We start from the raw sequence: 12,887 nt of genomic DNA, 5'->3' as shown, positions 1-12,887 counted from the left end.
TCGACAAAGGGAGACAAAGGAACTGGAAAACGATCGGAGACTAAAGGTTGGATGGGAAGCCAGAAAAGGGAAACAGAAAGATAGTAATAGAGATAGATTGTTGCCCTCTCTTCAATTAGCATGTAATGGTAATGACCTCTGAAAAAGGGGGCACCACTGACTCTGAAACTCAAGCCAATAACCATGAGCAACTGTTCATAGTATAGTGACTGATAAAATAACAACTCCCTCCCAACTGGCCTGAGAAAGTGACAACTGGCCCCAACTTTCTCAGACTATCTTGCCCAAGGACACTTCAATATGCAGCCTGGAGGAGCCAGGGGATCATTCTCTGAATTAAACAGACACCTAGATATTGTTGGTGTCCACATTTTCTAGTTCATACCCATTCAGAGTGGTGAGTCAGACTGGCATGTATGGGCAGCAATCGGTTGAAAAGGATGCACTTAGTTTTACCAGAGTATGGTAATAGATGTAGTTCATAGGAGGAGTGCTGTATGGCATTAAAGCTCTCCTGGAGGTTTGTTAGTAAAGTATCCAATGAAGGGCCGGATGTGTACAGAATGGTGTTGTCTGCATATAGGTGGATCTGAGCGTCTTCAGCAGCAAGACCACCATCATTGATATATATATATATATATATATATATATATATAGATATAGATATATAGAGTGTTATTGCAATCTGATGATTTGGGGATTTCAATAAAATTCAATAAACATCAGCTAAATTATTCAGTAATTAAACACTAGCTTTTATTTTGACTTTGCAGCATTTTGATGTTGATATTAGTTTTGTGCCTGTGGTGGTCTTACAGATCATAACCCTTTGACCTTTCTCAGTTCCTTGCAGTACCCCAACCAGAGGCTGGTTCACTGGTTCACTGAATCCTGTGTCTTGGTCCTCTGTACTATGTGTTTGTTTGACTTTTTTCAACATTGTATTACATTACAGGTGAAAACCACTGGCAATATTTTTGTAGCTAAACGCTTCTTTCATGTGTTTTTCGGTCAACTACTACTTCTGCTTATTATGAACTAGTGAAACCATTCGAATGTAAAAAAAAAAGTGGTATTTAAGGACATTTATGGTGGTATTTAAGGCATTTTCAGCAATGCTTTAGAATTTATTCTTCTATATATTTTTCATTCGACTAATACCTGTGCAGACTTGTGAAGCCATTTAAATTACAAAATGTTCAGCTCTTTAAGGACGTTTATTTTCTTTGCTTCTATTCCACCCCTTTTTACCTTTTATGGTAAATGCAGCTTTAACAGTATTACAGCTAAGGCTCAAGCTTTTATAACATGTATTTCAACTTTAGCATTACTAGGTAATGGAGGTCAGCTGGCACATTTCAACTTCAGGTTGTTCCAGCTTTTGACAGTATTTTGTTTTCAGCTTTTTAGCTACATATTTCAGCCTTTAGCCTCTTTAATGACTGCAGTTCAGCTTCCAGGTTGTTAATCAGTGCAATGTATCAACAAGTTGATATTCAATACAGTGTTAACTTTTCAAGGACAGATTGATTAGCATTTATTCTGAACACCAGTCTGGTCCCAGAGTAGAGGAAGCCCTCTGAGGAAAACATGTGAAACAGTGCCAAATCATTTGCTGATACAAGAAAATCATTCTGCAGCATTTCAGTAATCTTGAAATGCTGCAGAATGATTTAGAAGTTTTGAAGATTTTTATAGACCTTTCTTCTACTGTTTGGTTTGTCCTACCTTTCCTCCACCAGGCTGGTACTTGATGTTGTCAATGGATCCGATCTTGGACCGGATGTTCTTCAGATCAGGTGTTGGAGCGTTAATGGGCCGGGGGGTACGAGGAGCACGGGGCACCGGTGGCTTCTTCTCCAGTGGCGTTTGCTTGGGCACAGGGGGTTTGGTGATGACCCGGCGGCGGTGGGCGGAGGTGTTTTCACCGTTAGTGGAGGCAGCCGGAGTAGCAGGAGTGGTGGTGGAGGCCGGGCGAGGACGGGCTACAGAGAAATAAATTTAAAAAACAGTCAACAACACACAATTAAAACCTTCCCTCTCACCTCCCAAACAGAGTTAAGTTAAATCTCACTTACTTGTCCCTCCCAGCTCTGTAGTCCCTAACTACAAGGGGTTTACAACTTTAGTGGATCATAACTAACTAAATATCAGGTATGAAATTCATCTGCAAATGCTCCAATTCAAGATGAGACCAAACTTTTCAGTTTTTGAAGCCTGCCCTACATAACAATAGTAACACTAGTGACCATTTTTAGACTAGTTAAAAAGACTGCTGTTTGGCTTGTAAAATGAGTGTTAACTTCAATGAGATAAGAGGAAAGAAGAGGAGTTTGTGACCTCAGTTTTCATCATTGAGGTACTGGTATTGATCAACATATAACATCACCATGCTTTTATGTACTGTAATAATTGCTCTAATCAGGCAGTAACAATTATGCCACACCAGTCATTGTTCCCTAAAGCCTGGTAGACACTATCGATTAAGCCATAAGCACATTGGCCAGATTTTTGCCAGACCTGTTGTTGTTTGATATGCATTTTGAGGGGGGGATGCCTGATAAACTGCCAGTTACTGATCTACACTACACAACAGACAGAACATTTTGCATCTTCCAGACCTTTGCAGTTCTATAGATTTTTTTTTACTTCTTATTTTTGTTCATAGTAGTTGCTCTCTTTATCAACATTGTTTCAACAAGTGTCTGTAAAAATTTTAATAAATTTAATTAGAATTGAATTGTCAAGGGCCCTGCGATGGACTGACGACCTGTCCAGGGTGTACCCCGCCTTTCACCCGATGTAAGCTGGGATTGGCTCCAGCCCCCTGCGACCCTGTACGCAGGATAAGCAGTTGACGATGGATGGATAAATTGTGTGAAAAGTGATGAATTGTGTGAAAAGTGTGAGTCGTTTAGTGTGAGTTCCACGTCGGTCAATTGACCCTTCGTGAAGCCACGGCCTACTTAGTTACTATTGCTGAGTCTGACAAACTGTCGGACCTGTTGGACTTTTAGCAAGGCACTGCCCGTCTATAACTGGAGTCCCTAGAGAAATATTTACTCATTTTTGGAAAGAGCAATCTCAGAAAGAAGCAGACAGTTTTGCAGTTGCATTGTGCATTTTAAGGTTGTATTCAGGCAGACGTAAAAAAATAAAGACAGAAGTTCAACCCTACCGATCACAGAGTAAAAGTGAACCCCCGTATTATTACTGACTATTGAGAAAGAGGACAACAATATTAAGGATCAACACTGCTTCTGTACAGGTCTCTGTATGTTACATTAGAAACAACAGACAGCCTACATTTTCCTGGATTTGTTTAGGTTTTCTACACCTCTCGGGGTAGCGACTGTAACTATTAAAAGTGCTCCAGGAACAGCTTTGACCATAACTTGGATATGGAAATACAGCAAAAAAAGCTAGAAAACGACTCATTTTGCATACTAGTCAATGGAGCACAGCCATGAAAGTGTCGGACCACAATTATAGTAAGTCCTATACTGCGCTGTGATTGGCCAGCTGAGTATTCGGGGCGTGGCTTAGTGAAGGGTCAATTGATCCATTCAGTGTGAGCGTTAAAGTAGTAGGTTCTGGCTGTGCAAAAAGGACACACGATTTACGTGCAGTGTGAGTTAAAACAATTTTCCACATTAATAAAAACTATTTTATTCTCATGACATTTAGTTATATGAGAACAATATTGAAACAGTATTGTCTGTCTTTTCTCTTAGTTTGTTACCTGTACTCTTGGGTTTCTTGGCCTCTCCCGTCTTGTTCTCAGTCTTGTCATTCTTGTTCGCTGTAAGCAGGAAACATCAGATTAAACACCTTTTACCAAATACCTCAACACTCATGTCAGACTTTAGTTTATCTAACTATAAGTCAGGAGTAATTTTCACATAGTTGCTGCTGTACGGACAAGCACCAGCGCTGACCATCTAGAGCTAAATTTTGTTTTGCAGTCTGAAATACAGTGATAGTGTACAGTACTTTGTTGCCATTTCAGAATCAGAATCAGAATCAGAAGGAGCTTTATTGCCAAGTTTTACACATACAAGAAATTTGCTTTGGTGTTAAGGTGCTGCACACAGACAGACATACAGCTGACATAAATAGATGTAGAAATATATAAATATGTAATAAACAAATGCAAGTTATATAAGAATAACAGAAAAATATACAAAAATAATATAACTGGCAATATAAAAAAATAAAAATAACAATGGAACAACAACAATTTGCAATTAAAAACAAATATGTGCAATGTGCCAGGTTCGTGCATCATATGACATGAAGTGGTAATTACATGTGCAGAGACGATTATATTATTTGAAAGGGGGGGAGTGTCAGTGGGGGGCCCGGGTCTTGTTGATGAGGCTAGCTGCAGACGGGTAGAAGCTGTTTTTGTGGCGAGAGGTTTTGGTCCTGATGAACCGCAACCTCTTGCCAGGGGGGAGAGTCTGAAACAGTTTGTGACCGGGAGGCGTCAGCTGCAATCTTTCCTGCTCGCCTCAGAGTCCTGGAGGCATGCAGGTCCTGAAGTGATGGAAGATTGCAGCTAATCACCTTCTCTGCAGAGCGAATGATACGCTACAGCCTGCCCTTGTCCCTGGCAGTGGCAGCAGCATAGCAGATGGTGATATAGGAGGTCTTCCTACGTACTTCTTGGTGAGGGAGGTAATGTTATGCTCCCAATTAAGGTCCTCGGAGATGATGGTGCCCAGGAAGCGGAAGGAGTCCACAGTGGTGACTGGGGAGTCACACAGGATGATGGGGGAGGGTGGGGCTGTGCTCTTTCTAAAATCCACGACCATCTCCACTGTCTTCTGAGCGTTGAGCTCCAGACTGTTCTGGCTGCACCAGGTCACCTGTAGGTGGACTCATCCCCACCAGAGATGAGCCCAATGAGGGTGGTGTCGTCCGCAAACTTCAGGAGCTTGACAGACTGGTGACTGCAGGTGCAGCTGTTGGTGTACAGGGAGAAGAGCAGAGGGGAAAGAACGCAGCCTTGAGGGGAACCGGTGCTGATGGTCCTGGAGTCAGAGACAAGTTTCCCCATCTTGACGTGCTGCTTCCTGTTCGTCAGGAAGTCTGTGATCCACCTGCAGGTGGAGTCAGGCACGCTCAGCTAGGAGAGCTTGTCCTGCAGCAGGGCCGGGATGATGGTGTTGAAAGCAGAGATGAAGTCCACAAACAGGATCCTGGCGTAGGTGCCTGGGGAGTCCAGTTGCTGGAGGATGTAGTGAAGGACGATGTTTACTGACTCTTCTACAGACCTGTTGGCTCTGCAGGCGAACTGCAGAGGGTCCAGGAGTGGGTCTATGATGGTTTAAGGTGGGACAACACAAGGCACTCAAAAGACTTCATTACCACAGAGGTCAGGGCGATGGGTCTGTAGTCATTTAGTCCCCGTGGTCCTTGGTTTTTTGGGGACAGGGATGATGGCAGAGGCTTTGAAGCAGGCTGGCACATGGCATGACTCCAGTGAGCTGTTAAAACTGGTTCAGCTCGTTGGCAAGGCGTGAGTTGTTCATGGAGTGGGGGGATTTAGGTTTGTAGCCAGTGCTCTGTCTGAAGCCTCTCCAGACAGAAGCAGAGTCATTTGTTGAGAACAGGTGTTGTAGGCTCTCTGCGTACAACTGTTTAGCATCTCGCACCGCCTTGCTAAACCTGTACTTTGACTCCTTAAACCTGGCGCGGTCGCCACTCCTACATGCCTCTTCCTTTTCCTACCTCAGCTGTGTGAGGTTAGCTGTGAACCAGAGTTTGTCATTGCTATAACTCAACCTGGTGCGTGTTGGTATACAGGTGTCCTCACAGAAGCTGATGTAGGACGTCACAGCCTCTGTACACTCATCTAGATTGTTGGTAGCCTTCTTGAAAACGTCCCAGTCAGTTCAATCCAAACACACCTGAAGATCATCTACAGCTTCACTGGTCCATTTCTTTGATGTCCTCACCACAGGTTTACAGAGCTTTAGTTTTTGCCTGTAAGCATGAATCAGATGGACCATCACGTGATCAGAGTGTCCCAGTGGAGCGCGTGTAACGGCGTGATAGGCACTGCTAACTGTGGTGTAACAGTGATCCAAAGTGTTCCCCTCTCTGGTTGGACATAAACTGTCTGTATTTGGGGAGTTCTTGGCAGAGGTTTCCTTTGTTAAAGTCACCAAGAACAATAACAAGGGAGTCTGCTCCACTCACAGTATCTGGTCGGCCAGCATGTGCTGTGCGTCGTGCACGTTGGTGTGCCGCAGAATGAGAACACCAACCAGAATGAATGGAGCAAACTCATGGGGGGAGTAAAACGGTTGATAGTTTATGATTAAAAATTCCAGATTAGGAGAACAGTGCTGCTGAATGACATCATCAACGTTATCAATCACGTCGGTACACCAGCCATTGTTAATATAAACAGATACCTCCAGCTTTTATTTTGCTGGACAGCTCTGTGTTGCGATCCGCTCTGTAGAGTTGGAAGCCAGCCAGAGTCTGGTATTGATCCACACAGCCACGTCTCCGTGAAGCACAGAACAGAAGATGAATAAAAGTCTCTGTTTTTCCCCAACAGAAGCTGAAGCTCGTCCAGTTTGTTTCACAGTGAGTCCCCGCCGGCGGAGGCGCATGAGTGACCCGGCTCATTTCCCTCTCTTACGGCGCTTCATTCGGCGAACAATAACGAGACAGCCCTTCACCAAAAGGTCCAATAATTCCACTGATGACGTGAGAAACATGTGAAATAAATCCGCTGGAGTTGTTCCCCTGATGTTCATGAGCTCTTCTCTGGTGAAAGAGCTCCGGGAAACACAGCCAAAAACTGAGTTAACACACAAAAACAAGACTAAACAAAGCTCACCTAACACCAAGGCAGCTATAGACAGCGCCATCTTCTGTAGACAAAGTGGCTGATTGGTTACTCTAGTCTGACAAATTTGGGTAATGCCTGATTTTTTAGATCCTTGCTTTTGTAAACTTTGCTGTCAATTTAACAGCTCAACTAACCAATATTTTTAATACCAACCAATGAATCGGGTTATTGTAGCTTTTATGCTGTTATAGCTCCCAGTTTTGGATTTATTGTTCGTTTCATTTACCTCGGAAGTCGGAGGTCGGAGATGGGAATGACGTCACACCAGAGTTGACAGCTTTCCAGAAAACCTCGATCGTCATTGTTTACAACTAGCCAGGTTAGCTATTGTTAGGCATTGTGCGGTATTTACTCATACTAAACACAGTGTCAACACATCCAGAGAGAGTAGTTGGGCAGCACTTTGTGTAAGAAAATTTCTATGAGACACAACTGTTGATACTCAGAGCAGCCATCTTGGATCACAAAGTCGGGGTGGTGCGGTCCCGACTTTCCAAGTTGGTAATCCTACTTAAAGGGTCGTTCCCTTTGAAATTTCCAAGTCTGAACTCGAAAATTCTGAGTTCCCATGTCAAATGGAATGCACCATTAGAGCACATTTAGTACAAATCAGCAGACAGACAAAGTTAGTAGCTAGCTGGCAAAGAATCAAACATTTACCAGCTAAACAGCCAGATATTTTTTTCATGAGTTGGTGGAGACCAAAACAGTCACAGACAACTAACTAAGACCTGAGCCATAACAACTTTATAAGGTGATAATACATCAGGGCAGTCAGCTTGTTGTATAGCTCTTGTGCCAAAATTTCACAACTTCAAGATGTTTCATGTGATTTTTAAAATTAAAATGATTTTAACTTTGGCGATTGGCTGTTAATGACGGATAATTGCAAAGTCTTGCCAAGATTTCCTGTCCAACCAAATCCTGCAGTTTGCTGCACACATAGAGTGTTCTTCACTTATCAAATGTATATGAGATTTGGGAGCTCCAGATGACATAAGTTATTCACCGTTTATGGAGATGTGACAGCATGGTCATTTAGTTGATGAAGCTGTGTTGTATGTAATACCGCAATTTTGTCACAGAAGCATTATGGAATCTAACTAAACTGCTGCCATCATGACAACACTCACAAAAATAATAGAGTTCACTCATACAACTAAAATGAAATAGGCACCTTGCAGTACATAACACCCATCACTGTGCACATTTTCTCTGAAGTTGCTGAGCTGAAGTGCACAAAAAGCAGAAAGCCTGTTTGACAAACATGGCTCAGACTGAGATCACAGCTCTATCGCCTAGAGAGGTGAGATACTGTTTGTGATGTGCAGATAAAAATACCAGTCTGGTGTCTCCAAAAGTCAGCTCTTGAATCCAATAAAGTGTAACATATGGTAGCAATTCAGTTAGCCTGTTGCCTGGAGTGGGGCCAGTCTACGCAGTGAGTCATTTTTCCAGCTAATGTAGCAAGTTCAGGTCCTGTTGTAGAGGTCATGTTGCACTGGCAACACTATGAACTACCCAAAGGAAAGTGGAGATACTGCCTGTGACAGTAGTGTTCACAATCAGGTGCAGAGGGCAGACAGACATTGTAGATATAATAGGAATGATGACACCGTACCAGCGGTTTTACTTGCAGCAGTCGCAGAGGAGCTGTTCTTATTGGCAGTAGCACGGGGTGTGGCTGTGGCCTTTGGCACAGGTGGGCGTTTCTCAGCTGTTCCATTTTCTGGAGTCTGGAAAACAGATGAGAAATAAGCTGTGGGTGTGTATTTTTTGATAATTTGTATGTGTAAGAATTTTTCTGTATGTCTGCATGCATATCAGGTTTGTGTGTACTGTTGCTGCTGTGTGCATTAAGGCTAAGTTGTCCTGTTTTCCCATGTTATGAGGCCAATCATGCAATCACGACATATGCAGAGAATGAAAGCAAAGAGAGGAAAGACGGTGAAGACAGACGTATGATAAACAGTAGGGGAAGAAGGAAGCAGGACTGAGGTCTTATTGCCAGATTTACAAAAATTGAGAAACAGTCACCACATGTAATACATTTTGGACAGCAGTGACAAAATTGTCACTGATGTCCATGCAGGTATAAAAGCTTTTAAAGTCACAGTAGGCAAGAGATTAAAGTAAAAATATAAACATTTTATGGGTCAAAAGTCTAAATCAGTGGGGACAGAAGTCCTTTCTCAGTGTGTCACATTCAACAGGAGGACCCTGACATATTGCTGACATCACCAGGCTCTGGTGATTACTCTTACATTACTGTAAATAATAGGCTTGTTTAAATGAGACTGTCAACGACGATCGATGGTACAATGGTTCGATTTCAACTTGATCTCAACTTGGCCTGATGTCATTCAAATGTAAGAAACAACAATCACACAAGATTGAGGCAGCTGCAGCTTTTGGAGCTGCAGTTGCTCTCCACTGACTGAAAAACTTCAGTCATAGCCACCCTGTTACGAAGTGTTGTTTTGTTTACAGCAAGGTTGTGTCATCATGGTAACTTATGAGACAGAAAGGCTGAATAAAGGCTTTCTGCATATTTTACAGATAGTTCTCATAGACTGCATATAATCAATGATAATTATAGTCAGTGATCAATAATAAGTATCAAGCGACGCACAAAACCTTTGGTAAGTAGGATGTGACGATACTTATATATATCCTTATATATATATATATATATATATGTATATGTATATATATATATATATATATATATATACCGTCAGGTTAATATTTATAGAATTTAACATCTATACAAATATTAAGCCCTGACGGTCAGAATAATATGTCTTGTAATTCTGTTTTTCTCTTCTTCTGTATTTGACTATTGATTTGTGTTCAATTGAATTTTTTTGGTTTGTGAGGCAGGGACAAGCACATTAATCAAGTCTGAGCAGCCGATTTATATGTTGCAAACAGATATGACGGTTCCCTTACATGAGAATTCTAGCCTGTCAAAATGTTCATATAAAAGTAATACGGAGGTTAAATTATAACAGATAGCTTAAATAGCATTTTAATAGGTTAGCGGTCATAAAAACATTAAAATAATTAAAACTACAATTTTTACTGAGTGCAAGCTAAATAGATTGGTCTGATAAAAATGTTTTAAATCGGGCTTGGATTTAACAAGAAACATTTATTTGACTGTTGTTCAGACTTTGAAAGTTGAAAGCCAAAAACCACAGAGGCAGTGTTATTGTACAACTTTAACTGTTCACAAAAAAAATACTCCATAACTTCAACTCATCTAGCAATTATTATTTTTAGACTCTGTGACCAACAATTATCTTGCAAAAGGTATTATATCTTATATTTAAAAAGTTTTAAATTCATCAGTGCTACCAGTAAATTACCAAAAGGATGCTGATCCTCAAGCCTTTAAAAACATGGGAGCAAATGTAGGCATTATTCTAATAAAATGACAACTTATTTAAAATTTAAGTACCAAAGCCTTAATTGGTGACAGACTAATAGTTGACAGAATGAAAAATAAAACGCTTATCAGCTTAGCTCATATACTACCGCATTGCCCCTCGCTAATTTGAAACCAGAAATGCATGCTGGGATACATGTCTACCTCAAGTCCTAAAGTATCCTCGATTAAACGGGTGGAGCAAGAACACTTCAGGGCATTTGAACTCAGTTAAATGCACGCTTTGAATAGGGATGTGAATGATGATTACATTACATTTATTCATTTATCCAAAGCGACTTATAATTGCTATACATGTCAGAGGTCGCACGCCTCTGGAGCAACTAGGGTTAAGTGTCCTGCTCAGGGACACAATGGTGGATGTCTCACAGTGGGAATCGAACCCAGGTCTCCCACAGGTCACCAAAGGCAAGCATTTTATGTATGAGCCGTCACCACCCATGATCTTTCACAAGTTCACAAGAAAAAGAGTACAGACAAGAACGCAGACTGAGAAAGACCTGAATATACTCACCTTGGCAGCCTTGGCGAAACCAACTGCCATTGGTGACTGCTTGACGGCGGTGGGTGTGGTCGCCTTGGGTACAGGGCTTTTTTTATTGGTTGAGGCTGTGGTGGGGATGGGGCGTTTGGCCGAGTTGGCCTCGCCATTGGTGGAGAGGGTGGATGGGCGAGATTTGGCTGAGTTTGGTTTAGCTGAAGCCACGTCAGGCTGGTGACAATGGATTTAGAAGAAGCCACATAATAGTGAAAAAGGGAAGAGGAAAGGAAAGAAAGAAAAAGGAGCACAGAAAGAAAAAGCAAAGAAAAATAACTGCAATCACTGATCGCAATGGCAGCGTGACATGGCAGCACAGCCAGCAACATGACAATCATAAAATTTCTAAAATAAAATTAGCAATTTATAGCCACTTTAGAGGGTGCATGAGCAATACATGATAAATTATAAGCCTCAAATCTGATTAAATGAGCAGCAGTCCAAAAGTAGCATATGACATGGAAATCAGGTCTCAGATATTGGACGCATTCATACACATCCACAGAGACTCAGTGATGGATTTTTAGAACTTCTAAATACATGCTAACGGCCCGGAAAGTGGCACAGCAAAGTTCATCTGTGCACCTTCGCTGAGCATGCGGTGATGGAAGCTTGGTGATGTAGTGACAAATCGCGGGGCTAGTTGATGGAAAGCTAACTCGCTAGCCAGGCCAGTGCGAACATGCTAATGCCAGTCAGTCACAGTGGCTCCCTGACCTTCTGTCCGTTCTCTTATTGTTGTGTTTACTTCCCCCTGACACTGTTTTCTGAGGATTGTCTATAATTCCATTATTTATAGACCAAATGATTAATCGAGTAAATAATGAGCAGATGATTTGGTAATGAGACTGGTAGAAGGAGCAGAAGCAGTGCAAGGACACCAGAGCAGGTTGTTATTAGATATACTGGCTGTAGCAGAGTTGACAGTGCTGTTTCTGTCCCTGGTCCCTCTAAGTGTATGAATCTGTGTGCAGAAATGTATGTGAACAGCAGTATTCTGTGAGTGTGTGTGTGTGTGACCTACCTTGCTCTTGCTGTCAGGGCTTGGCAGAGTCTTGCTGCTGTTGCCTGTTGGGGACTTGGCAGTTCCTTTCACTCCCTTCCCGCTCTCTTCCTTCTTCTCAGCCGGTTTCTTCTCCTCTTCTTTCTTTTCATCCTTGTTGGTCTTCTCCGGCTTGTCTACCTTCTCTGCCTTCTCCATGGCCTTGTTGTTTTCTCCACATTCATCTTCTCTATCTTTTCCTCATCTTTGACAATCTTCTCAGACTTCTGGTTCTTGTCTGGGCCGTTGTCCTTCTTCTGCTGCTCTTCTTTCTCTTTTTTGTCAAAGGTGTCGATCTTGTCTGTCTTGCTGGACATGATGTCTTTCTTCTCCTGCTTGTCCTTGTTGTCAGATTTCACTGTGAAAGAAACAATGTCCTTGTCAGCATCAAAGCTTATTTCAGTACAACTCTCGCTGGATGTTTGGAAGGGACTGGAGGCTTAAATCTCAGAGTTATCTTAGATCAGCACATGACCTTAAACCCCTGCATAAAACAAACTTCAAGGACCACCTTTCTTCACCTAGTTAAAAATCAGGCACATCCTACAGTATCTCAAAATTATCTGGAAAAACTAGTCCATGCATTTGTTACTTTTAGGCTGGATTAATGCAATTCTTTATTATCGGGCTGCCTGAATAAGACCATTAAGACTCTCCAGTTGATCCAGAATGCTGCAGCATGTGTACTGACAAGAACCAGAAAAAGAGATCATATTTCCCCTGTATTAGCTTCTCTGCATTGGCTCCTTGTAACATCCAGAACAGAATGTAAATTCTTCTGCTCACCTACAAAGCCCTTAATGGTCAGGGACCATCTTATCTTAAAGAGCTCATAGTACCTTACTACCCATTACATAAGATTACATTTACTCATTTGGCAGGTGCTTTTATCCAAAGCGACTTCCATTTGACGAATAAGATACAAGCATCAACAGAGCATCAATACAGCACGAGATCTACAACTGACAATACTCGTAAGTGCAAC

General features: G+C 42.0%; 1 protein-coding gene across 1 annotated transcript; it reads right to left on the bottom strand.

Moving 5' to 3' along the window:
• Positions 1-1,692: 1,692 nt before the first annotated feature.
• LOC119898418 (microtubule-associated protein 4-like) lies at positions 1,693-12,296 on the bottom strand. Its single transcript, XM_038712595.1, has 5 exons — positions 11,885-12,296; positions 10,837-11,034; positions 8,493-8,607; positions 3,743-3,802; positions 1,693-1,985 (listed from the first exon to the last, which is right to left on the bottom strand). Exons 1-5 carry the CDS (start codon positions 12,059-12,061, stop codon positions 1,708-1,710), a joined length of 828 nt encoding a protein of 275 aa, XP_038568523.1. The 5' UTR covers positions 12,062-12,296; the 3' UTR covers positions 1,693-1,707.
• Between the last annotated feature and the right edge of the window lie 591 nt (positions 12,297-12,887).

This window comes from Micropterus salmoides, unplaced genomic scaffold (genome assembly GCF_014851395.1).
Source record: "Micropterus salmoides isolate LMB-PRFRI ecotype aquatic unplaced genomic scaffold, ASM1485139v1 Ms_hic_scaffold_1113, whole genome shotgun sequence".
In the NCBI taxonomy this organism is placed as follows: domain Eukaryota; kingdom Metazoa; phylum Chordata; class Actinopteri; order Centrarchiformes; family Centrarchidae; genus Micropterus; species Micropterus salmoides.
The sequence above is the reverse complement of the archived record's forward strand: the minus strand, read 5'-3'. Positions and strand labels throughout refer to the sequence as shown.